This window comes from Rhinichthys klamathensis, unplaced genomic scaffold, assembly GCF_029890125.1.
Source record: "Rhinichthys klamathensis goyatoka isolate OS25496 unplaced genomic scaffold, OSU_Roscu_1.1 h1tg000605l_1, whole genome shotgun sequence".
Classification (NCBI taxonomy): domain Eukaryota; kingdom Metazoa; phylum Chordata; class Actinopteri; order Cypriniformes; family Leuciscidae; genus Rhinichthys; species Rhinichthys klamathensis.
The window spans coordinates 409,609-435,811 of NW_026607060.1; the positions used below are offsets into that span (position 1 = coordinate 409,609).

Sequence of the window (26,203 nt, forward strand, 5' to 3'; positions counted from 1 at the left end):
TTGGGTCCCTTCACCTCATCAAACCCTGCTGCTGTCTTCAAAGCAAGAGATGCACAAATGAACACAGTCAACTTGAAGGAGATCTTGCAAAGGTGTGATGATGTGGATTAGCAGAAGTGTTACATAACAACTTGTTTGTGAGTGAAGCATTGAAATGTCTCAGAGGCAAATTCATTTGTTTTATTGAATTATCGTGTTCGGCTACATTATCGATCAAAAGTTTGGGGATCGATAAGAATCGTTGATGTTTTAGAAAGAAGTCTCACCAGAGCTGCATTTGGTAACACTTTAGAATACTGTATCTTACTTACTGCATAACTAATAAGGAATTATTGAAGAACTAGTAGGTAATTCTTTATTAACTACTTCTTCACTGCTGTTAACTACTAAGGAAGATGTGTTAACTAATCAGTATGTAATAAAATTTTATGATTGTGTTAAGTTACAGTTAGTTAATCAATAACGAATGAATTCTGTCATACCTCCTGAAGAACTACTAATTATCTACTAATTAAGGTTTAAGAAAAATAACTAAGAAGTAACTAATGACAGATTAGTTTTTATTTTAGTGATACCTCAGATTAGTTTTTATATTTTATATGCAGTACTGTATGTACTACAGTACTGTACTGTACTGTGTGTGTCTGTTTTCCTCAGAATATAATGACATTTAGTAAATTCATGTATTTTAGGCAACAACTGAGGGGAACTGAAAATATAGGAAACTTATTAGTAATTAATAAAGAATTATTAGATAATTCTTCATAAATTATTTATAACCTGGAACAGTATTCTAAAGTGAAAATACAGGGAACCCATTAGTAATTAATAAATAATGATCAAATAGGCTAATTATCCAGGAATTAGGCTACATAACCTGAAACAGTATTCTAAAGTGAAAATATAAGGACCTTATTAGTAATTAATAAAGAATTACTAGATAATTCTACAGGAATTACTTATAACCTGAAACAGTATTCTAAAATGAAATATAGGGAACCCATTAGTAATTAATAAAGAATTACCACATACTTCTGACTCAAATAAAACTTACTGTAAAACACTATTAACGTAATCATCTAAACCTTTGTAAAATACACTACAATGACTCGTTTAAGCTACATGATATCTTCCTTTATTTCAGATGATATTTTGTTTTAACATGTATACTGCCTACATTTAAACTCATTTAACAAACATTTTAAAATCAAAAGTTAAACCTTTAAAAGTAATTCAAGTAATCAACTGGTCTCGTAAATAGATTTACTATCTTTATGAATACAATTATTTGTTTTATTAAGGGATCAGGCGTTTCCATCACACAAAAAAAGACAGACTCAGCTAGGTAGGCTAACTGACCTCGCGTCCTTGTATGTTGCCTTGCATAAAATAAAATGATTTACAGCACAGTAATGATTTAGTGATGATACAGTAATGATAAAACATACACAAACCTGTATTTCGCAGAAGAAATGCACCAAATTGGCGGTGCTGAGAACTCTCCAGAAGAGGATGCAAATGCCCGCCCTCTTGCATCACCAAATCACTGTAAAATGTGGGCTACCATGATATTGCCGGAACTTGAATGGTGCAAAATAAGTTTAAAATGTATAAGAACTAAGTATCTTTTTTTTTTCTTTTTTTTTTACTTTTTAAAGGATTAGTTCACTTTAAAAAAAACTTTTGCTGATAATTTACTCAGCCCCATGTCATCCAAGATGTCCATGTCTTTCTTTCTTCAGTCGAAAAGAAATTAAGGTTTTTGATGAAAACATTCCAGGATCACTTTGCTGGGCACCAAACGGTTCAAGGTCAAAAAGACAGTTTCAGTGCAAACTGCAAACTGTTCAAATGGCTTTAAACGACACCCGACGATGAATGAGGGTCTTATCAAGCGAAACGATCGCTCATTTAAACAAGAAATAACAAAGTTTAAGTTTTATAAGCTCAAATGCTCGCCTTGCTTTGTTCTGTGTGACTCTCCTGTTCGAACTCGTTCATCAAAATGAACAAATCTTTTTCCGAGTCAATTCGTTCATTTCGTTCGTTAAATGAACCAAATGACTCGAAAAAAGATTTGTTCATTTTGATGAACGAGTTTGAACAGGAGAGTCACGAACGTGCATCACAGAACAGAGCAAGGCGAGCATTTGACATTATTAAACTTAAACTTTGTTATTTATTTTTGAAATGAGCGATCGTTTCGCTTGATAAGACCATTATTCGTCGTCGGGAATCGTTTAAAGCCCTTTGAACAGTTTGCAGTTTGCACTTAAACTGTCTTTTGGACCTTGAACCGTTTGGTGCCCAGTAAAGTGCATTATATGGAGAAAAAACCTGGAATCTTTTCATCAAAAACCTTAATTTCTTTTCGACTGAAGAAAGAAAGACATCTTGGATGACATGGGGGTGAGTAAATTATCAGCAAAGGTTTTTTTTAAAAGTGAACTAATCCTTTAAGTACTTTAAAAATGTATTACCTTTGTACTTTTACTAAGGTAATTTTGAAAATGGCCTAATTATAATTTCTCTGGAGTAATATTTTATTGTGGTATCTGTACTTTTGCTCAATCACTTGATTTGTGTACTTCTTCCACCACTACAATGATAAAAAAAAAAAATGGATTATTGTAGTGACTATAACTGTGTATGACTGTTCATTAGTAGTTACTTCATAGTTATTTTTCTTGAACCTTAATTAGTCGATAATTAGTAGTAGTTCTTCAGGAGGTATGACAGAATTCATTCGTTATTGATTAACTAACTGTAACTTAACACAATCATAAAATTCTATTACATACTAATTAGTTAACACATCTTCGTTAGTAGTTAACAGCAGTGAAGAGGTAGTTAATGAAGAATTACCTACTAGTTCTTTAATAATTCCTTATTGGTTATTCAGTAAGTAAGATACAGTATTCTAAAGTGTTACCATGTAATGTATTCCTGTGATGGCAAAGCTGAAATTTCAGCATCATTACTCCAGTCTTCAGTGTTACATGATCCTTCAGAAATGATATAGTGCACAAGAAACATTTCTTATTATTATCAATGTTAAAAACAATATTTTATACTTTTTTTTCAATGAATAGAAAGTCCAAAAGAATTGCATTTATTGGAAATAGAAATTGCTGCCTAGGAGAAACAACTGGTATATTACAGTAAAACAAAGACTCAGTCACACCCATTTAAAGAAATGTGGGGGAAAGTAAATGAAATGTCCAAAAAATAAATTAAATAAAAAATGCAGTGTCATTCTGTGAAGTGGAATGATTTAAATTTCCCCTCCCAGGGCTTACAAAGCCAAAACCGAACAATCAAATTCATGTAGCCCATGTGTTAAAGCTGCACAGCATATCCACGCACACTGTGTCCCCTGAAGGCCAGTGTTTGACCAAAATGAACTGGATTTACAGATTGGCTGTGCAAAGCAGTCTGTGGTAAAACCGAGGTATAGAAAGACAGCTGGGGGCTGCTGGGGAAGAGATAGTAAATGGCAGACAAGTTGGTGACCATCAGTCACTCCTTCCTTCTGAGAAAATTAGAGTTTGATGTGACAGCTGAGAGCCAAATGTTCCTCACACTCAGGGGCAACAGAAGAGTGTGCATCTCACAAGTTCACATGGAGTGTAACCATGAGTAAGCAGCCTGACTGTGAACCCATGCAGGTAGTCGTCGGTGGACTTTTTGTTGTTGTTGTTGTTGTAGTTATTATGCAGTTGGTTCAGGTAGATTATATATTCGTGAGTTAAACCGCAAGTCAAGACAGCCTCGAGCAGATAATATCGACCTCTAATATCGATAGAGAAAAAATATGACTGGCTAGTATTCAGCCTCCCATCAAAAGACACCAATGTGACTTAGACTTAGACTTAGACTTAGAAAACTTTAATGTCCCCGAAAGGCAATTTGTTGTACAATACAGGCATATTGACACATAATCCACAACACAAACATTATCCACATGCACAATGTCATAAATAAATAAAATAAAAAATAAATATTACCACTTCACATTACTTCACATATATTCTCCAATCATACCCCTCCTCCCACCTTATTTAATTGGGTTGTTGCCATAGGAACGAATGAGTATTTTGCTCGATTTGTTCTAACCTTATGGTATCTATATCTACGACCAGAAGGGAGCGGCTTGAACTTCACTGAAAGTGGATGGGTTGTATCCATACAAACCTTATCTGCCTTCTGTGCCAATCTGGTCAGATATAGTTTGTACAGGTCTACCTGTTGCTTACCAATGATTTTTCCACAGGTTTTAACAATCTTCCCCAATTTAATCCTATGGGTAATTTTTGAATGTCCATACCAGCATACTATACAATAAGAGAGAATACTCTCAATAAAAGACTTATAAAAAAGAGTCAAAATTTTGTTATCAACATTAAAATAATTAAGTTTCCTAAGAAAATACAAACGTTGTTGGCCCTTTTTAAAAATGGCATCAGCACACTGATCCCAGGATAATTTATGGTCAATGATAAGACCGAGATATTTGTACTCCGTCACCATCTCTATCTCCTCTCCTTTTATCAGAGTCGGAGTGGGTGAGGGCGCCCCATGTCTAAAATCAAAGACCATCTCTTTGGTCTTGGACGAATTTAAAAGCAACTGGGAAGCTTCACACCATTCAACAAATTCATGCAACACTGGACCATGTTCAGTTTCATCTTGCTCCAGTAAACTAATCACAGCAGTATCATCTGCAAATTTAATTATATGACGTCCTTGGTAATTACTTCGACAGCAGTCAGTGTTGAATGTGAGGCTCTAATCAAAGAAATTGGCTAAATGTTGATGATTCAAATGTAGACAGAGCTGTATGGCTGCAATATTCGAGCATCATTGTCGTCATGTGCTTGTAGCCAATGACTGCATTAGGACATATAATTGGGAGCATCCAACACAAACTACCAACGGTGCTGCACCTTTAAATGTGTTCTCCAAATGCCTGAATGGATTTGCACACACACGAACACCATTGCATAAGTAGCCTAGCTCTGATTCGGACTGATGTTGCAAGTGTTCCTTGGTGTATCAGTCGCACACATTTGTAATTTATCAGATCACGGCACACAAGAGGGAATAACTATCTCATTCACGTTCTGTATTTTAATTGTGCCTAAAGAACACAATAAGACTATAAGCCTGAGCAAATATCCATATACTGCAGATACATGCAGAAGAATAAATAGTGCACAGATGCTTTCTGAAAATAAACATTTTGCTGGCATTGGTTGACTTAGCTAGCTTTCTTGTCACGACAGATTAAATCCCACACATGAACAGGGACTGTTGAGCAAAAATTACTGTAATATTTTCTAAACAATATTGGAGTTATGCAGACTCTTTGTTTCTCTAAGTGCAACAGTTTGCAACAGATAAGAATTTTGACTAAGTAAAAACTGAAGATGACGTCTCTTGAAATCTAAGGCCATAAAAATTAAGAAGCCTATTCCAATGCATTGCTGTTAAACATTGTAGCCTGTGATTAACAAAGAACTAAAATAAAATATGAGTGTTATACTTGAAATCATTTTTGGTTTCAGATCGAACATATTAAAAATAGACAAGAGTGCATGTTTGTTTAATGCTACAAGCAGCACAATATCTCTAGTATGACGTGGGCTACTACGATAATTTGTATAGTCCGCCATCTGGTGGTTATAAATCATAATTCCTCTCCTTATAAATTAAAAACAAAGTGGGCTGAAATAATTTACACTGGAAAAAGTTTGGTTATTATCGCATATCTTATACTAGTTGCCTAATTAATATAGTAAAATATACTAAATTAAAATGTAAATAATTAGTATTCCAAGCAAATAATTATCCAAAGAAATGTAAACGGATTTTTATGCGATGTGTAACTTTTATAAAGTGCTGCATTACCCTGTAGCCTACAGTTTGGCCTTTTACCAAAACATTTTGTCTGATCATTTTTGATTCATGCATTTTATTTATTATTTGGCTTTGGTGACCAATGTAAAGGAAACGGAAAAGCAATGTAGCCTAATACTATTTATTTTTAAAGTTAGGCAAAAATGCTAATGTTGCATTAATCTAATATACAAACATGTTCTTTTAATGTAACAATGCAACCTGAAAACGATCTTTAAATGTTAAAACATAAAAATTTATATTTCTGTGATTTGGGTAAGGTTTTTATTTGTTATTTGTATTACTGTAATCTGTTACTATTCTTGCAATCGATGTTAACGTTCCGCAATTGGTAGTCTCTGCGCATGCGTAGTCGTTGCCCCTCCTAGTAACGTCTTTATTCTTTGCCCCTGCGTTTTCTGTGGAAACCCCTCGAATGCGTGCAGTTGTCGAGTTGTTTTCGAAAGCGCATGTAGTCGGCACGGTTTAACTGTGATTTAAATATATATATGTGGTCACCAGTGTTTACGACGGGGCGACTGGATTACCGCGGCAGTATTTTGATAAAAGGAGGACCGGTTTTCTTGCTCATTTTGTTTTAGCGTTTTGTAATGGTGTTGCTGTAACGTTAGTCTTTTGTTGTTTTTTTGTATGTGTGATGGACGCCATTTTAGGTTGATCACACTAGCTGCTAGCACATTGTTTCAGGCCTTGCCTCAAACTACGTCGGTTTGTGTTGTGGTGAAATTTGGACTACACCGAACAAACATTTCGGAGGAACTTTGAAGCGGACACTTGGGCGACATATTTGGCAGGACTCTACACGTTCACCTATACGGACACCGTTTGAACTCTTTATTTCTTTGTCAGAGTTGGACCTTACGGACAGCTCACGGCTAACCGCCATATGGTCCTGGGACTTTGAGAAACCGCAGGAGAATTTCTGGCTTCGGCCGGGGAATTCCGTGGACTAAAAGTCACTTGCGTTTTTAAGATTGCGTGTTGCACTTGATCACAATCTCTTTGAACACTTGATATTTTCAAATCGCAGTTATTCACTTGAGGCAAAACCCACACGACCTCTTTAGTGGTGACTCTTGATTAAAAAGAGTGTTGAGATGAGCAAATATGGCTATTATTATGCTTGAATTGTTAAGCTGATAAACTGACCCTGAGTAAGGTTGATCGCTGGGAGAGCCCACGCGATCGTGCGAATTGCAGTTGAGTTTGGTTGTGTGTGGTGGTATCTGACCACAAGGATTGTTTAAACATGTCTTGTGTCCATTACAAGTTTTCTTCTAAACTTAACTACGATACGGTCACCTTTGATGGCCTTCACATCACGCTCAGTGATTTGAAACGCCAGATCATGGGGCGAGAAAAGCTGAAGGCCGCGGATTGCGACCTACAAATCACCAACGCTCAAACTAAAGAAGGTAAATTAAGCTGGGCAAATGAGTTGCTTACACGCCATCTTTGAGGTTGCTTAAAACTAAAACGAATATTTACGTGACCTGAAAGACTACATGTTTAATACATTTTTATCAGAGAATGTCTTTATTACTGTAGTAAGCTCAAAGCTAATGTACGTAATGCTAGCTAAGCGGTAATAAGGCTCAATCCTGACGGCCAACAGCGTTGTCTTAGTTATTTAAGTCGAGTTATTACGTTTGTGAAATCAACTGTCATGAATATGGTAGTATATTTATGAATATTAATTCAATGTATACTTTGATTTTGCCCGCATACTTGTGTAACGTTAGTGAAGACTCCATTTTGTATAGTTTACGCGTCGTTTGCTTTCGTTTCCTCTCCATGATATCAGTTAGAAAAAAAATATGGAAAATGCAGCATGTTGATTAATGGCTTTGTCGTTCTTGCCTTTGCTTACAGAATACACTGATGATGGAGCCCTCATCCCCAAAAACTCGTCTGTCATCATCAGACGAATCCCTATTGGAGGGCTTAAGTCGACAAGCAAAACATATGTCATGTGAGTACACTAACACTTTAATTTGCTTTTTCTATCTGCTCTGCAGTGTTTTATATTGTCTTGTTTTGTAAGTATGTTCTCAAAGCAGAGCCTTTACTAAAAGCACCCCAGAACTAAAATTGCCCCAATATTAATCCAAACTTTCATTCTCACTAAGAATGTTCTCTTGCACCGAAGTTGTCAATATATTTGCATTTCTGCATTTTTGAACTTAATATGCTGTGATTGGATAAAAGCAGTGGATAAACAATTGCATTTGGAGTCAACCCTGCCCCAAACTGTATTTTCATTCATTGTATGAATAAGAGCAATTGTGAATATTGCAACTGCTTTTTAGTAAAGGCTCTGCTATTACCAAACTACTTTTGATCCCTGGAAGAAAGTCATACGGGTTAAAAGGCAAGGATTGGTCACCCAAAAATGAAAATTCTGTCATTTACTCGCCCTAATGTTGTTCCAACCCTTTTGGAAGTTGCTTTTTTGTTTGTTTGTTTGTTTGTTTTACAAAAAAAAAAAGACATTTCGAAGAATGTTGGAAACAACATTAAACAACAGCTTAATGTTTGACGCTAGCCATTGACTTCCATAGTAGGAAAAGAATACTATGGAAGTAAATGGCTACCGTCAACTGTTTGATTACAGACGTTCTTCGAAATATCTTTAGTGTTCAGCAGAATAAAGAAATTCATACAGGTTTGGAACAACATGTAAATGATGACAGAATTCTTAATTTTGGGTTATCTATCCCTTTAACGTGTCCCAATCACCCTGAATCTCTTTAAGATGAAAAAGTGTCCTAATCAACAGCCCCTTTCACACAGAGATTCCGGAAAATACACGGATAAAGCGACCCGGGATTTGACCCGGGTTCGTTTGATTTTGCTTCATTCACACTGCCAGAGATTTGCCGGAATCAGAGAGCGCGTTCACACACAACCCGTGTATGTTCCGGAAAGACACGTGACATCGATGTGACATGTAATGTCTCAGCAACGTGTATAGTTTGCTTATGAGCTGCGATTTCTCTCTGGAGAAACCACGCTAGTGCATTTTTTCTCTGATTCGATCATAAACTAGCGCATTACGTACTGTTTCACTAGCCTGCTTTCACTTCACTTCAGCGTCATCATTACGACACGGCATTGGTTACGGCTTTTGTTCACACAGCGCGCGTTCCGGGTCTGAACACGGCAATGTTACTAGGTCCCCAACCCGGCATCGATCCCGGCATCAGTCCCGGGTCGTGTTTGCGTTCACACAGAAGGCACTCTGGCAATTTGCCGGCAATTTGCCGGGTTCAAAGCGCTGTGTGAAAGGGGCTAACCTGAATTCACCCCTATCCTTTTTTTAGCCTTAGCAGAGCGCAATTGCAACTTTAGAAATGCACCTCATTTCAGTTAAGCAGTTTGAATGTGGCCTTGCAGTTAATGTAGAAGAATTATCAGTGTTGAGTAATTTTAATTGGAAGTTAACCTCTTTTTTTGTTTGTTTTGTTTTGCAGCGATCGATCTGAACCAAGTGGATCTTCAAAAGCAGTATGTAAAAACACCTCATTTCCTTGTCTCATTACACACATTTTCAAACTCCTCAGCAGTTGCTTTGTCTTGAAACAATTTAAGAATTTTAATGCTCCTCAATGTTGTCTTTGAAACCTGTTTGAAGATAACAAAGTGTGTTGAGCTTAATGTTTATATTGTGTGATTCGCTAAAGCTGTTGCATTGATTTTCATGTTTTTATACAATTTCCAGTGTGTACAGAAGTCTGTGCGCATGCTAATACACTGTTTCACGTTGAATAAGTCATCTACAAATATGAATTCTGTTGTACAGTGTAGTGTTAGATCATATTGATCTACATAATACTTGAACATGGCCAATGGTCAATTTGTTTGTCCTTAAAGTGGCACATCTGTAAAAAGCTGTTTTTTTTTTTGTTTGTTTGTTTTTAAATAAAAAAAATACATTGTGTTATTTATTAACTTCACCTTGTATCATACAGCTTCAGTGTCTGACTACTTATGTTTACTCAATTGCTATTATAAGGCACAATAGTTTGATTTAGTTGTGTGGATGTATGAGTGTGTGAGAGACTGAGTTTTTTTTTTTTTTTTTTTTTTTATCAAAGTGTATTACCTAAAACATAATGAGCCTTGCCTTGGACTAACTGACAAGGTGAATCATGTATTTTTTACAGGCGATTTGTTCTTGTCTTGGCTCAGTGTTTTGGAAACTGTCTCTAGGCTTTCAAAGGATAATCAAACGAGACTTGGCTCTAATGTAGTTTTAATTATAAAATTTTCATTCATGGAAAACAAATTACCTTTAGTTGTACAACTTAATTTAAATTATCTGTTCTAGTTAAAACTGTACTCCTAAATTATCTGTGAATTCTGAGTCTAATTTACGTTTAGATTAATTTTTTTAATTTGTTCATTAAGAGAGCCAATTGTTGCAGAAATTGCACATCTTAGGCCTATATAGACATTTTGACTACTGCAAATAAACTGTTGCCCAACTATAATGTGATGGCAAGTTCTCTTACCCTTTGTAAAATTACATTGGTTCTTGTAGCTTATTGCTTGGGAAATTGAAGAAAAAAACACATTTGGGTGAAATTCCAGACCAGCGGTTTATTCGCCGATTATACAGTTGTATAAATACAATAGTTTTAAATTTTGGTATTTATAGTGAGGGTTTTTTTGGAGGGGAGGGGGGGGGGGGGGGGGGTGGTGTATAAAAAGCGGTATAAAAAGTCGGTATCAGTGAGATGGTGATTCTTGGGCACAACTTTTGTAATTGCATATTTCAGCTAGTATTTGTCATTCTGACATGGCGAATTGTGCTAAATTGTGGTTATTCTAACAATTTCTTTTTTTCACCACCCTCTTTTTTGAACATTGTATTTTAATTGTCCACAGAAATCTGCTTATTCATATTTGAATCATGTTACTTGTACTTTTTTTCCATATTTGATGTCTTTCTACTGTATGCAAATCAGCTACTGGGCCAGTTGCATAAACTTAGCCACTATGCGGTTAAGACTGTGTCTTAAGGAACTGGTTTGACTGACTTTTTCAAATCCAATAAGACCAATCTACCTTTTTATGTTACGGACTTAAAAAAATTAGGACCAGTCTTGAAGGAAAACTTTAGGTGACTAACTTTTAAGACTAGTCTAAACAGTTTATGCAACCGGCCACTGTGACAGATGAACTATGCAACAACAACAAAAATTCTTTGTGATAGCACTTGTAGTTTGCTTCTCTCCCATGTACTTATGTGATGTTGAGACCCAAACTAGCTATAAAAGAATTGACCCGCTACAAGGCACATTATGTAGGACACTTATTTACAAAAGTACCTAATTCCAGTGGACAGTTTTAAATACACACTTCATATCCTATATGGCCTGTTGTATTAGTTATATTTTCTATATGAATAAATTGCATTTTCTATATGACTTACTGTACAATAAAACTTCAGTGTTTAACTCCCTCACATCTTTCTTAAGGCCCTGTGTGTTCACTTTCCATAGGGTTTTTTGATGAGTTACATCTTTCTTATATTACAAGTAATTGCCGTGGTCTGTGAAACATGACTATGAAGCTATACTTTTTTCACAGTGTTTAGTGATTCAAAGCTCAAAAATATCCATTAATTGGTTATGACTAGTGTTGTCAAACGTACCAGTCGGTACAAACAAAAATGTTGACGGGACCAACATTTCTCAAGTACCGGGTATATTCGGTACCCGCTGATACATGCTGCTTTCGAACTCACTCGTTTGAGTGTTCTGAGCATCAAAGGTTTCTATTTGTAACGTCTTTTTACAAGCGTTTTGTAGCCAATCATATCTGTTGAGCACGTGAACACGATGGCCTATTAGAGGTGCTAGTCGGAATTTGCCTAACACCTCTGAAAGCTCACAAAGTTTGGATTTGTTACACGTGAGCCGCATACTCATAAATCCTATCATGATAACCAACAAAGTGTAAACACGATGTAAATAAGAGATTCATTGTACAATTAAGACAGGCTTTTTTTGTTTGTTTTAACGCAAGTTTTCGCCAAGAGTGCAGAATTCATTGAGCTTGCGCTTCGGAGATTGACAGTCTTGGTGATTTATTAAGGGCTCTTCACAATCTAAATATAAATTCAGTTTTTCATGCTGCCAAGTACACGGCAAAGTTTCTGGATTGCCAGCTGTTTTTACATGCATGATTGAATATGAAACTGCAATAATTTACAGTGATCATCAACGGATGAGGTTAAACGGAACAAACCATTTTAAAGTACTTGATTCAACAGTTTTCGCTCTGGTACTGAGAACCGCAAAACTTTGGTACCGTGATGAACTTATTCAAGATAAAATATGTAATGTTCTATTAACTATGGTGTTTATATTTTTAAATGCTTTTAAATAAATGTCATGTCTTTCCATTAGGATTTGGTTGTAATATTACTAATTGTGTTATATAGTGTTAACTTTGAAGACTTTTATTTGTCCAAATTCTCTCTATTGGGCATGATAGATTTGTGCCTTGTCATAGTGGTCAACCCCTCTTTGTTTTAATGTTTTTTTTCCGATGACAGATTGATGATTCTTCATCCATTTCACTGGCCCTGCTTTCAAAGGTATTTTAAACTCTGTAACTACTTGATAACACTGTTCTACTGCATCTAACTTCCGTGTTTTGGATTTGGCAAGCCATAATGTAGGCACAAGTGTGCAGTATAATTTTTTTGTCAAATCTTGTGGCTTGTTTATATATGCTTAGAATGTTAAGTGGAATTGGTTGTGTAATACTCTGTGAAATTGTATGTTTTGCATTAGTCAGAAACTTGCTTATCAGGAATAATATTGAGAATTTAGCATCTGGTATTTTGCTGCAAATCAGTAATTACATTATTTTTAATTGCAAGATTAATATTTAGTTAATGAAATGTTCTCATTGTTTGATGATTTTATAATTGTGTTGATACTTGTGTGAAAGCCTGGTCCTGTAAAGAGTGAGCCAAATGCCTTTTATCAGTGTGGAATGGAATACTGTATAAGCCTCTTGCCCACATTATGCTAATTGCAGGTGTTCATTTTCAATTAAGAAAAAAAAACCAAGCACTCTGGAATCCTGTTGTGATCTTTTATTCTTTTTTCGCATTGAAGATCAAATCTCTGGATTTTTAAAATTCCCTCGGCTATTCACTTCTGGATTTTTTTTTTTTTTTTTTTTTGTAGAGCAATATGAGCGGTCTTCACAAAACTATATTTTTCTATATACTGGGCTTTAAAAACACCAGCAGCATTTGCTCTATTATGGATAATGGTGAATTGTCTTTATTGTTATGTCAAAAAACTTAACAATTTAATGTAATTTTGGTACAACAGCAAATTTGAATTTCAGGTTGACCATGCCACTGTAATTTGGTACTGTGTACATGTCTTATGCTATGACTGCATTTCGTGTGATAGTGTGAAATCTTCTGTTCATCTGACACTTCCCCAAGAGACATTCCAATAAAACTAAATAAATGGAGGAAAAAACTCTTAGACAATGGGCAATGCATGTGTGTAGTTGGTATTAAGTCTTGCATGCATGAGAGTCGTCGATTGTCTTTTGATTATGAATTTTATATTTGTTCTTTTGCTATGGTTAATATAAAATGGGTGTTGTCATTTCAAGGCCTGAGGTGGTACTCATAATTTACGTTTTAGTATTTTTAAAGATCACGCACTGATAGAGGCAAAAAGCTGCTTCTTACAGGACAAGGTTTCAGTAAATCTCTGGGCTCGATTGAACATTCCAACATTGATTTTATATGTGAAAACATTATTACCTGTTAAACAGACAGCCAATCTTGCTGAAACAAATGCTTCAGAGGAAGACAAAATAAAAGCAATGATGTCTCAGTCCAACCATGAGTATGACCCTATCCAGTAAGTATGCAATTCAAGACATTGACATTTTATTTAAAATTGCTCTCAGCGTCATTTCTAACATGAATCTCTATTCATTAGTTATGCAAAGAAGCTTGTTGGTCCACCTCCACCAAACTACACATGCTTTCGTTGTGGAAAAACTGGACATTATATCCGAAACTGCCCAACGAATGGGGTAATTGGGTTTTCATTACCACAGCTCGCTTACTATAACTTTTTGTGTGCGTAAGCATTTTATTACCATAGTATGCTCATTTAGTCAGAGAAGAAATTTAATCTTGCATATCAACCATGCGTTAGCAGGATCGAAGTTTTGAAGCTCCTCAACGGATAAAGAAAAGCACAGGAATTCCTCGGAGTTTCATGGTGGAGGTTGATGATCCCAGCAGAAAGGGAGTCATGTTGACCAACAGTGGAATATATGCCATTCCCACGATTGATGCGTGAGTATACTTGGCCTTCCTGTAAGGGATTGTGTTAAAGGAAAATTTCCATATTTTTCACTTCTGACACAATTATGCAAAACCATCAGAGTAGTGGCCGCAACGTGCCAATATCATTAATCGTATCACGCTTGCTTTTAGTGAGGCCTATGCCATTGGGAAAAAAGAGAAGCCACCATTCTTGCCCCAAAATCAATCTTCATCTTCAGAGGAAGAAGATCCTGTACCTGATGAGCTGCTGTGTTTGATCTGTAAGGATCTAATGACAGATGCTGTGGTTATCCCCTGCTGTGGAAATAGTTACTGTGATGAGTGTAAGTCTCTGTACAAACAAATCTCAGAAAGGTGAAGTGTTTTTGACTTTTGAAAGCTTACAGTCTTTTGACCGCAGGTATTCGGACATGTTTGCTGGAGTCTGACGAACATGTTTGCCCAACCTGCAAACAATCAGATGTATCTCCTGATGCTTTGATCGCGAACAAATTTTTGCGCCAAGTAAGAAATCCCTATCTTAATCATTGTTAAACTGCTGTGTTTTTGCTTCTAACTTAATAGTAGAACATTAACACAACCTTTTCTTTCCAACCCCAGGCAGTGAATAATTTTAGGAATGAAACCGGATATACCAAGAGGATTCGAAAAGCTGCAGCTGTTACCCAAGGAGCTCAAACACAGGCTTCTGCCCAGCGGCCACCTCTGAGACTGGCAACCTCACGCCAGCAGGACCCTCTTATGGCCAATGTTCCGAGCTCAACAGCTGATAGCAGCCCTCCCCAAAGCACACCTACTGCCCCTTTATCTCCTGTTAGCACTCATCAGCCCTCCAGTACTCCACCTTCTTCTAGCAGCTCTACTGTACACAGCAGCACTGCACCTGCAGCATCAAACTATAGCCCTGTGGTGAACTCTCCTCAGCACTCTGCTAAGCAGGATGATCCTCCATCCAAGTAAATAATTTTCTAGCACTTCAGAGGATCCCATGGTGTAAAACATGAGGTACCGGACTCGAGTATGTCTATGCAGTTGTTAAAGTTTTTTTTTTTTTTTTTTAGGGAACCAGAGGTCTCAGCATCTGCTGTTGTGCCTTCTTCAGAACCCTCTGTCCCGACAACTTCATCTTTTCCAAAGGTATTACCTTTTTACAGTGTTTTAAGTTAGCTAATAAAAGAGAATTACATAGACTAATAGAGCCATATTACTTGAGCAAGAGTATTTCCGTTAATACTAAAATATTGAGGAAAAATGACATTTTAGATGCAATGTGCAGCATTTTTTTCTTTGTCAGATAAAAATTGTTCCCTTACAATGTTGCAAACAATAGAATATAATTTAAATTCTGTATTGCAAAAATAGACAAGCCAAGTAGGGAGATTTGGGGAGATTTACTGTGCAGCCTTTAACCTGTTTCCATGAGTACAATTTAGTGATCCCCCACCCATTTGTTTTGCCTAGGGATTCCATGTCCCAGTGATTGGGAAGCCGAATATGCCTCAGCACCACATGCACAGACCAGGTAAGATAATATCGGCACTATCTAGGTTTTTTTTTTATTATTATTTTTTTTTTTTTTTTTTTACTTGGTGGTTTTATTATTTACAATTGTTCCCCTTTTTAGGACAGCCAAGGACTAGTGGACCAAGGCCAACTGGAAGCCGTCCTGCGTGGGATCCGTAAGTATCAAAGAGTAAAATCTTTAAATATTTCAGCTTGATTAAAAAAAGATGAATACTTTACTCCAGTCTATTTATCCTATCAGGTCCACAAATCGAGGGAGAGGTCCTAGTGAGCGACCACCAAGAACACAGCCTCCACCAGTGCAAAATCTTCCGCCTGTTATCCCTCCAGTGTATGGCCCTCCTGCTCTATTTCCTCCTCCACCACACCCTATGCCTCAGCCTCCTGGTGTTGTTCCTCAGCAGTATCCCATACAATATCCTCCTGGACAGCAGCCTCCCCCTCCCTTCAACATTCCACCACCTGTATTTCCACCTGTCCCACCTGTGACAGCCCCGTGGGTGCCTCCTGGTGCCCAGCCACCTATAGCCAACCCTATCTCTTCTATGCCAGCAGCACCTTTTCTATCCAAGGAGGAGTTTTACCGCCAGCAGCGTAGACTTAAAGAAGAGTATGTAGAGTTCTAACTCAATAAATTAACATATATATATATATATATATACAGGGTTTTTCCTGCATAGAGAATTACGAGGCGGCCGCCTCCTCTCGACAAACTCAGACAGGCAGTCGCATGCTAAGATACGCTTTTTCCACCGTGACGGTTCTGTTGCAGGTTCCCGGCCTGTGTCCATAGTGCTGCGCGGATCGCGGTTATATCTGTGGATAATCCGCGGGCCAAGTAATAAAAAAATAACATTCCAATTAATCGAGGGTGAATGACAGATGAATAATTTCAATGTGTTGAGTTTAATAAAGACACGGAACTCTTATCACGGTAAAACACAATGAACGTGCGTCACTCTTTTACTTTCGTTTTCAGCAACGTAATTCTCTTCAGGGAAAACCAATCAAGGAAAACACATGCCAGGGCTCGAAATAAACGCTTGTCCGGGACACGTGTTTTGTTTAAGGGATAAGTGAAAGAGATTTTTACTTGCCCAACCGGACAAATCCCCTGATTAAAACGTCAATATATAAAAAAATAACTAGGGAATCACTGAAAACACGAGGATGATTCTGATTTTATTTCATTTCATGTAAGTGGCGATTGATAGCCTAGTTTATAATAATAATATATAGGCCTACCTAATGTACTGACGGTAACAAAGTTGCGCTGTTGAGGCTTGCGCATATATTTATAACATATTATACAATTAAGAATCATCACACCAGAGTGCTGTTTTCCTGAATACCAGGAATACAATAAATCAGCTGTTTGAATGAATGACTCATTCATTAAGACGGTCGCCTGCCGTCACCTACTGGTGGTTTAGATTCAAAGTATCATTCTTTTCAACATTCCTTATTTGTATATTAAAAAAATATTTAAAACAATCTCTAATTTAATACAGTTGTAATTTTTCAATCTAAATTATTTAATTTGATTGGTAACAGCCCTATAGTGTCTTATTATTCTAATTGAATGCATTGATCAAATTTAAGAATATGAAATTGAAGATGGAGCATACATTTAATAAAATTAGGGGGAAAATGCCCTTTATAAAGGTTAAAAAAAAAATCTGATACGAGTGTTTTCCAACAGTGATGTAATGAAACATTGACAATTTAAGTTTGAAGGGAGTAAAGCCTCTATTTAGGCTATTCATTTTGGCATTTCCATTAAATGTAAAATGTAATTTTGCCAAAAGAAGAACTTTTATTTTAAATAAAATTCGGGTGACTCAAAGTGCACCAGATTAATGAATTTATCTTTAAAATGTACTAAATGTTCTTATGGGGGGCCATGCCCCCAGACACCCCTAGAGGTGCCGAGGTCCACCGGGAAACAGTATATAATGGTCTACAAAAAATACAAATTTAATTATCTTCTCAAAATACATTCAGGATTTTACCACTCCCGCCTCATTTTGAGCCAGGAAAAACCCTATATATATATATATATTAAAATTATATGTATTTATTTATTTATTTATTGAAATGGTTATTTGGCTCATTCCTCGTATAGATGTAAATGGTTATATGGTTGTTTTGATTGAAGCATTATGATTTATTTATTGTGTCTTTTGAGAGTTTTAAATATGGATTGTGTGGAGTATTGTGTGGATTCTTCCCCTCTTACTCCTAATAATCATGTGTGTTGTAATGAATAACCAAATTTTAACTGCAAAGTTTTATTTCCTTCCTGTCTTTGATAAATAGTTCCCAATGTCGATTCGTTACCAGGGAGAAGTCGTCCAAACTTGAAGAGTTTACCAATGACTTTGCCAAAGAGCTTTTGGAGTATAGAAAGATCCAGAAGGAGAGAAGGCGATCCTACTCTAGGTTAGGATAAATACAGGTCCACCAGTAAGCTGTCCTTTTTGATGGGAAATGTTTGGCATCAACTAAATTGTCCTAATTTACCTTTCTTTTTCAGATCAAAATCTCCATATAGGGGTTCTTCCTACAGTGGCTCATCATATTCTTATTCAAAATCTCGCTCTCGGTCCAGATCACCACGTTCCTACTCTCGATCACCATCCCGGTCTCGGTCAAGATCACGCTCTCGCTCCCGATCACGCTCCTTCTCTCGCTCGCCATACTCCCGCAGGGGCCGAGGTCGAAGCCGTAGCTATCGATCTAGGTCACGCACTCCTACATACCATCGCTCCCACAGTAGATCTCCATCATATAGGGGTCGGGAGATGAGTGGAATGGGTAGTGGAATCTATCGTTCTCGCTCCAGATCTCCAATGTATAGAAATCACAGCCCCAGCAAGAAACTCCCTCCCCCTTCTCAAAATGAGGGTGAGCGCAAATACACAGGGAGGTACAGAGAGCTCCCTCCTTATGATGCTAAGGCTTATTATGGTCGAAACGTAGACCAGAGTGACCCCTATGAGAGAGAGCGATACAGAGAGTGGGAAAGGGAATACAGGGAGTGGTATGACAAATACCTTAAGAGTTATAACACCCCACCAAGTGGTCAAATGAGGGGCCGTGTTCCAGGCACCAGAGATCCCTATACTCCTGAGCGTTTTGCTCCTCCCCGACCAAGAGAAAACTCCCCCTATGGCAGGGGACGTCGGGAGGATTACCCGCCTCCACCTCAGAGCCACAGTGTTCCTCCAAGAGGCAGAGTTGCAATGACATACCAAGAAAAGTGTGCTGAGAAGTATGGCCACCTTAATGTCAACACCACTGGAGCAGGGAGAGGACTTAACAAAGAGTCTTCGAAATCTACCAAGGACAGAGAACCAAGTGGCAGCACCGCTACAGACCCCAAGTCTCTGAAACATAAGAAACATCGCAAAAAGAAGAGAGATGATGATCTATTCAGCCACTCTGACTCTATGGATGATTCCAGGAAAGATGATCGTAAAGGGGACTCCTTGCTGATTAATTCAAGCCGTGATGATGCCACACCTGTCAGGGATGAGCCCATGGATAGTGCTGCAGTGCCCTACAAGAGTACCCCTGAAAAGGAGAAGAAAGAGAGGACTAAAAGCAAATCTGACAAAGGTAAACGAAGGTCTGAAAGCAGTGGGCAGAAGGAACCATCAGGCAAGATGTCAAAACCTGTTAGAGAGAAGGAATCAGATGCACCGCGAGAGAAGGGGGCTCCCACTGAACCAGCCATTAAGAGAGTCAAAGACGAACCATCCCACAAATCTGAAATAAGTAAACCTCAGTCTTCAGAGTCCAAGCTCATGCTCCCACGCAAGTTGATGCAGTCTAGGCCCATTAAACACCACCAAGAGCTGAAGCCCATCAAAGATGAGCTCAAAAGCAGGAAGGAATTGGTGAAAGACCTTCCAAAGCCAGACAAAGTATCTGACAAAGATGGGAAAGTCCCCAAAAAAGAGCCAGAGAAGCCTGTGAAAACTGAGGAGAAGATGCACACCAAGACATCAAGAGAAGATACCAAACAGGAAAAAAAGAAACGGAAAGATGACAAGCCATCTGCGAAAGACCTGGATCTCCCTCCTGTAAAAATAGCAAAAATGGAAGTTGATATGGCCAAAAGCTCTCCAAAACCTAAACCCAGACTGGTGAGTGAAAGGCCAGTAGAGAAGGAGAAAGTAGCTATTCCGTCTCTGATGGATATTAAGCCTGAGCCTGTAAGAAAGATTAAAATCAACAGGGAAATTGGCAAGAGAATATCTAGCATTGATCGGCCAGTTTCAGCTGAGGACTCTGCTCATGCCACAGGAAAGGGCAGGCTAGACAAGTCTAGAGGAAAATTGAGAAGGAAGGTGCATGTTCCTGATGGGTCAGGATCCTTATTGGTTGATTACACCAGGTGAGAGAAATGAAATATAAATAATTAACTTGACAACTCTTATTTTCTGTACCATCCATTTATTTATATTTGTTGTCTTTGGCAGCACCAGCTCCACAGGAGGAAGCCCCATCAAAAAGCATGAGGAGAAGCTTGACCTAAAGAAGACTGTGATAAAGACCCTGGAGGAATACACCAATGACAGCTCCACCCCTGCTGAGGACGAAATCGTCATGATACAGGTGCCCCGTTCCAAGTGGGAAAAAGAGGACTATGAATCTGAGGACGATGATTCTAAGGTTGCAACTAGAAAAGATGGAATCAACACATCCAGTTCTGCTCCTTCGGGGGAGGAGACTGCTGCAAAATCAACTGACAAGGAGTCTCCCCATGCTGATAAAGCTCCTACGGCCTCCAAAGAGGCAGATGTCAAACCTGCCAAGGACCCCACATCATGTGATAAGGAGAAAGATTCTGACAAAGAGCGAGAAAGGGACAGAGGGAAAGAAAGAGACCGCTCCAGCACTGCAGATCGTGAGATAACTGATAAAAGGAAACCTAGTGTACCTAATCAGGAGAGAGAGCATGTGCAGGAGAAAGGCAGTGACCATGGCAGTGAACGGAGCTGCTCTTCCCAGTCATCCAGAGACAGGCAATCTGACAGGCCTGAACCAACCTCTAGAAAGCCAGTAGGTAGAGAGACAACAACAGGCCTTGCCGGTAGGAAACCAGAGCATAGAGATGATGCAAGAGACCTCTTAGGCACAAGATCAAAAGATGAGAGAAGTCCAATCAGGAGGAGAGTATCGCCCTCAAGGGTAAAGGACTTGCACACAGACTCTGGGAGAAAAACACTTGAGGCCCCACCGGAGTCGAATAGGAGTCCAAGTCCTAGCAGGAATAAGAGAGCATCATCGCAGAATGCCCCAGAGCCAAAACGAACTGGCCCAGAGGATCACAAAGGACACTGGCCATGCAGTAAGGAGAGCCAGGGTTCTAGGCATTCTGATGTGCGTCCTATAAAGGACCGGGAGCACAGGACTCCTCATAGAGCTTTGACTCCAGAGCCTAGGTCTGATGCAGAGAAAGGTGGCGTACATGGCGACCACGTCAAAATCCCATCGGCGCGCTCCACAAGACTGTCATCAGATTTAGCACGGGAAACTGACGAGGCTGCGTTTGTCCCTGACTACAGCGAAAGTGACAGCGAGACTTCGGACCCTGAGAGCAAAATGGAGCAGAGAGGACGAGAGCGGGACAGCAGTGGCAGCCAGAGTCCAAGCCCCTCTGGAAGCCATGGACACAGCAGCAGCCCCAGCTCTCCGGGCAGTCAGGACAGCAAAAAAAAGAAAAAGGACAAAAAGGAGAAGAAGGAAAAGAAGAAACACAAGAAGCACAAAAAACACAAAAAGCATAAGAAACATACAAGTAATGAGTCTGAATCAGAGCTCAAAGGACAGAAACACAAACATAAGAAAAAAAAGTCCAAAAAGAGCAAGGACAAGGACAAAGATGACAAGGAAAAGGATGAAAATGAAAGAGATGAACATAAGGCAAAAGTATCTGTTTAATTCATGTATAGGTTTAACCATTGATTTAATTTACTCAACTTTAAGAAGCATTAAAAAAATGTATTCTACAGAAAAGTTTAAGTACTGGTTCAGCTTTCATTTTATTTGCTATTTCTCACTGGTTAACAACATGCTTTTTTTTTGTGCGTCTGACCATGCTAACCTCTCCCACCAATGCAAGAGAATAGCTACTTGAATGATAAAGGTTATTTGGGTTTTGAATTTTCATGAATATTTTTGTTAATTTAAAATTGTTGCAGATTCTCATTACATCATGGTTTTGAATTAAGGCCATTGTAGAGGAAGCACTTTAGAAATGTGAATGTGATTGCAGTTTTGCAAATTTTGCAGAGTTGCAAAAGCCCTTTTGTACCTCATCTCTTGTATGTTTAAGTTGGATAGAAGCATATCATTATAACAGTATGATAATATTGTTACAGAGGTACAGGAGTGTCATCCAGGCATTGGGCCACACTGATTTACAAATTGTATGTTTTTGCACTGTGAATATTTCCTCTACTCTTCCATTTTATTTGACTTCAACCTTCACATGAGTAATTTAAATTATCTGCTGAAATGGAATTGTAAATGTTTTGAGGGTAATAAATTTTTTTCAGCAAATATATATGGTCTCTCAACTTGTTTATTTTCTTGCTTTGGTAATAAAGATTTCCAAGGAACCACAGTAGACTATTTCTAATTGTCTTTTTAAATAGTTATTGGTAACACTTTGTTTTACATATGTTACATGTACTTAATGTAGCAGTAAACCCTAGACCAAATCTTATTCCTAACCCTATTGAAAGTATATATTATTCTGCACTTAAATGTATAATTACACTGCAACAAGGACACCTTAAAATGAAGTGTAACGGTTATTTACAATACAATACAACAGTATCAACTATTACATTTTTGGGGATTTTTAACTAAATGAAATTACACCCATCCGATGTCCATATCCTATTACAATGTGATAATTATTAACACAACAGGTATTTACATGAGTGTTTATGGCAATACTTTTTAAACTGTTTTTAAGCTTTTATTTTCTAGCCCAACTTCCATTAAAAGTGCCTGACTGTGCTGGAACTTTAAATTATTTTAGAGAAGAATCTGGCATGAGTTGGAAATGTTTTTGAGATGTGGTCCTATGACATACCACATTTTAGACAGGGAAAACTCACTTTTTGCTGGAAAACTTGCATTTGGTGGATTTTTACAGAAATGTACAGTCTTTCTCTGATAAAACCAGACTGAAGTGCTGATACCTCATCCTTCACTAAGCAGGTTTTTTGTCCAATCAGGGGCTCGTACCGCGATGGTAGTTGAACAAACTCAGGGTTACGGGATTAGTTTTGAGTTTGCAAAACCAAACCAACCCAATCAGGCTTTATTGGTACTATGATGCTGATCATCAACTTTCTCTGTCAATTCAGGCTTTGATCCTGAGTTTATGAGGTGTATGCACATGAAAGTGTGGCATCAGTAGTGAAGAGCCAATCACATGCCTTTAAACTGTGTACAGAGAAACTGATTCACTTCTCGTGAGAAAATCAGCATGATTCATTTCTCTCTTCTGCTGAAGATTATGAGATAAATTATTATCTAAAATTGTGTATGCACTTACCCAGCAATAAGAAAAGACTTGTCCATGAGAGGATAACTAAAAGAAAACATTTTGCTACATTAGTGCAATTTAAAGTTGTGAAGTTAGTTCGATAGATAAGATATATATTGCATACAGAAACTCAAACATGTCAGCTCACATAGTCATTTTAAAGCTTTATCTATTGATTCTAAAATGTATTTATATTCATTTGAACGAAATACTTTATAATACAACCCAATTTCCAGAAAAGTTGGGACATTTTTTTAATTGTAATAGTCGAAAATCTGTGATTTGTTCATTCTCTTTAACCTTTATTTAACTGACAAAAGTACAGAGAAAAGATTTTCAATGTTTTCATGGATCAACTTAAGTGTGCACTGATCAATTTAAGAGTATTTTAAGACTGCAACACACTCCAAAAAAAAGTTTGAAGAGAGGCATTTTTACGTCGCCTTTCCTTTTAATTACATTTTTTAATCATTTGGTAATAGAGGATAACCTACTAATTGTTTCACCTGATAGACAGCTGCTCAAAAGTCTGTGGTCATCGTTGTCTGATTTTCTTTTTCATGAAAAAGAAACTGTGTAAAGTGCCTAGAAACCTCTCTGTTGTAGCACATGCAGAATGAGGCCTGAAATTGTCTTCTTTAATGTCATCTTTAATGGCAGTATATGTCTCCGTACAATCCCAACATAGGCCTACGCCTTAAAGCTAATGGTATCGTTACACACATGCAAGTCACCCATACCATGACAGATGTTTTACTTTTGCCCTTTCTTAAGGTCAGGATGGTCCCTTTCGTCTTTGGCACTGAGGGAGAACTCAATGTCCATTTTTCCCCAAAATAAGCTGAAACATGGATTCATCTGACCGCAGCACAGATTTCCACTGTGTTTTGGATCATCTGAGATTAGCTCGGGCTCAGAGAACTTGCAGCATTTTGCAGCAATTCTCTGCATAGAATTGATGTAAAGCTTTCTCCTTGCGGAACAGAGATTCAAGTTGCATTTCTTGATGCAGTGGCAGACTGTGTTAAGTGGCAATGGTTTTCCAAAGTCCCCCCGAGCCCATGTGGCTATTTTTAACACAGTAGCATGATGATTTCTCATGCAATGCCGTGTGAAGGGCTAAAAGGTCACGCTTATTCAACAGAGGTTTCCTGACTTTTCATTCATGGAGATTTCTCTGGATTCTCTGAATCTTTTCACAATATTATGTATGGTAGATGGTGAAAGACCTAAATGCTTTGCAATCCTGCATTGAGAAATGTGATTTTTGAATTGTTTGACAATTCTCTCATGAAATTAGGCACAAAGTGGCGAGCAATGACCCATCTTTCACCGGGATGCTCCTTTTACACTCAATCACGATACAATCATCTATGTTTCAAAACAGTTTAACTTGGATATTTGTTTCACTGTCATTTTGCCTCTGTCCCGACTTTTTTGGAGTGTGTTGCAGCCATCAAAATCTAAATTTGTTTACAAAATAAAATACAATTAATTTGCCCAGTGAAAACATTGATTTTTTTTTCTTTGTACTTTTGTCAGTTCAAGAGAAGTAAATCACAGAATTCCCACTAATACCACTTAAACCACCAGCAGTGAACACAGCATAGCAAAGAATCCTTAAAACATTTAAATATACTCTAAAATAATTATAAAAAAAACTACATATGAAAGGTATCATAACATATTAAACCATTGTTTTGCCCAGAGAAAATTTTATTACAAAAGTTTACTGTCTAACATATAAAACAGACATATGCCTACCTCAACCTGATATAAGCAAAATACCCTTGATCTGAAAGTGTTGCGTTTCCTCTGACAGCCACTTGAGGACGGCAGACATCTTATATTTGTACCCATTCCCCTTACAAAAATGGCCTTCAATAATCCAGAAGGATTGTAGTTCTCTGTGCAGGGATAATGCTGGAAACCTGCAGCATTATCAATAAAACAAATTAAAAACAAAACAATTAAAAACAAAAAGCCCACAGGACAGTGCACATTACAGGCAGGGCAGTCGGGCTCCCCCTCTCTAGACGTAATGAGTAGAGCTGTGACCCACCAAACACATAACGTTCCCGTATGGTTCCCATTTGGTTATTTTTTTGGGAACCAAACAAGAACGTTCCCTGTAGGTTATTTTTAGGTTATTTTTTATAACCAAAAACTAACGTTCCCAGAACGTAAAATTATTAGCTGGGAAGTTCCAGCCACACCCAATCCTATCTCCAGCAATCTAGAAACTGCTTCTAACCACAGCTCGAGAGCTGTCGTTCCAACCACACAACTTTGCGATGCTGTTTGCGAATGTTCGTTGTTCCAATAATGGCTCTGCCTATCCCTAAACCTTGTTAGGTCAACAAGCTCCACCACCCATTAGACAGAGGAATACCTTGTCCAAATAGCCACACTTGCGGCACTTGACCACTTGTCTATACTTGTATGACGTATTTCCTCTATTTGACCCAAGTGTTCAAGTAGGCATAAAGACTGCAAGTGTGTGTAGAACTTTTGATTACTTGATGGGACACACTTATAGTCTTACAAAATATGCAAGTGATTACAGACCTTTTATTTATTATATGTTCAATACTTTGCATTTTAAAATTGTTCTACATGTCTGTTCAGTAGTTGCTTTGTAACTATCAGAAGACACACCATTTAAATCACAAACCGCTCTTGTGGGTTTAGTGTGCATTATTAAGGGCACTGCACTTTGGCATTTTTACTTACTTCCTGTCATGTGCACGCCTCTCAAGGGGCCAAGACCGCAAGTGTGGGTATTTGAACAAAGCAGAAGAGTTGAACTAGCCCAAGGTTCACCCATTATGTCCAGAGAGGGG

At 37.9% G+C, this 26,203-nt stretch overlaps 2 protein-coding genes across 4 annotated transcripts; both read left to right on the top strand.

The window, feature by feature from the left end:
• The first annotated feature begins 6,313 nt into the window (after positions 1-6,313).
• Positions 6,314-15,238, top strand: LOC130075820 (E3 ubiquitin-protein ligase RBBP6-like). 3 transcript variants are annotated; one of them, XM_056240588.1, is made up of 10 exons: positions 6,314-7,334; positions 7,792-7,891; positions 9,393-9,426; positions 12,485-12,526; positions 13,738-13,826; positions 13,908-14,004; positions 14,130-14,272; positions 14,414-14,586; positions 14,664-14,767; positions 14,864-15,238. In XM_056240588.1, exons 1-10 carry the CDS (start codon positions 7,169-7,171, stop codon positions 15,221-15,223), a joined length of 1,308 nt encoding a protein of 435 aa, XP_056096563.1. In that variant the 5' UTR covers positions 6,314-7,168; the 3' UTR covers positions 15,224-15,238. The 3 variants fall into 3 exon arrangements, with proteins under 3 accessions (XP_056096563.1, XP_056096564.1, XP_056096565.1); XM_056240589.1 differs by having other exon boundaries at positions 14,133-14,272; XM_056240590.1 differs by lacking the exons at positions 12,485-12,526; positions 13,738-13,826; positions 13,908-14,004; ... (2 more) ...; positions 14,664-14,767; positions 14,864-15,238 and having other exon boundaries at positions 6,317-7,334; positions 9,393-9,875.
• A 49-nt stretch (positions 15,239-15,287) lies between these two features.
• Positions 15,288-22,368, top strand: LOC130075819 (E3 ubiquitin-protein ligase RBBP6-like). Its single transcript, XM_056240587.1, has 7 exons — positions 15,288-15,400; positions 15,725-15,785; positions 15,888-15,942; positions 16,029-16,397; positions 18,131-18,229; positions 18,324-20,189; positions 20,275-22,368. Exons 1-7 carry the CDS (start codon positions 15,290-15,292, stop codon positions 21,737-21,739), a joined length of 4,026 nt encoding a protein of 1,341 aa, XP_056096562.1. The 5' UTR covers positions 15,288-15,289; the 3' UTR covers positions 21,740-22,368.
• Positions 22,369-26,203: the final 3,835 nt, after the last annotated feature.

Excerpts from the sequence above, each read along its gene's own strand:
- LOC130075820 (XM_056240588.1), top strand. The coding sequence starts at position 7,169 with ATGTCTTGTGTCCATTACAAGTTTTCTTCTAAACTTAACTACGATACG. Across the intron at positions 7,892-9,392 it reads ACAAGCAAAACATATGTCAT|CGATCGATCTGAACCAAGTG; the intron begins GTGAGTACACTA and ends TTTGTTTTGCAG. Across the intron at positions 14,005-14,129 it reads GAAACTGCCCAACGAATGGG|CAGGATCGAAGTTTTGAAGC; the intron begins GTAATTGGGTTT and ends ACCATGCGTTAG.
- LOC130075819 (XM_056240587.1), top strand. The coding sequence starts at position 15,290 with ATGCAGTTGTTAAAGTTTTTTTTTTTTTTTTTTAGGGAACCAGAGGTC. Across the intron at positions 15,786-15,887 it reads GCACCACATGCACAGACCAG|GACAGCCAAGGACTAGTGGA; the intron begins GTAAGATAATAT and ends TCCCCTTTTTAG. Across the intron at positions 16,398-18,130 it reads CAGCGTAGACTTAAAGAAGA|GGAGAAGTCGTCCAAACTTG; the intron begins GTATGTAGAGTT and ends ATTCGTTACCAG.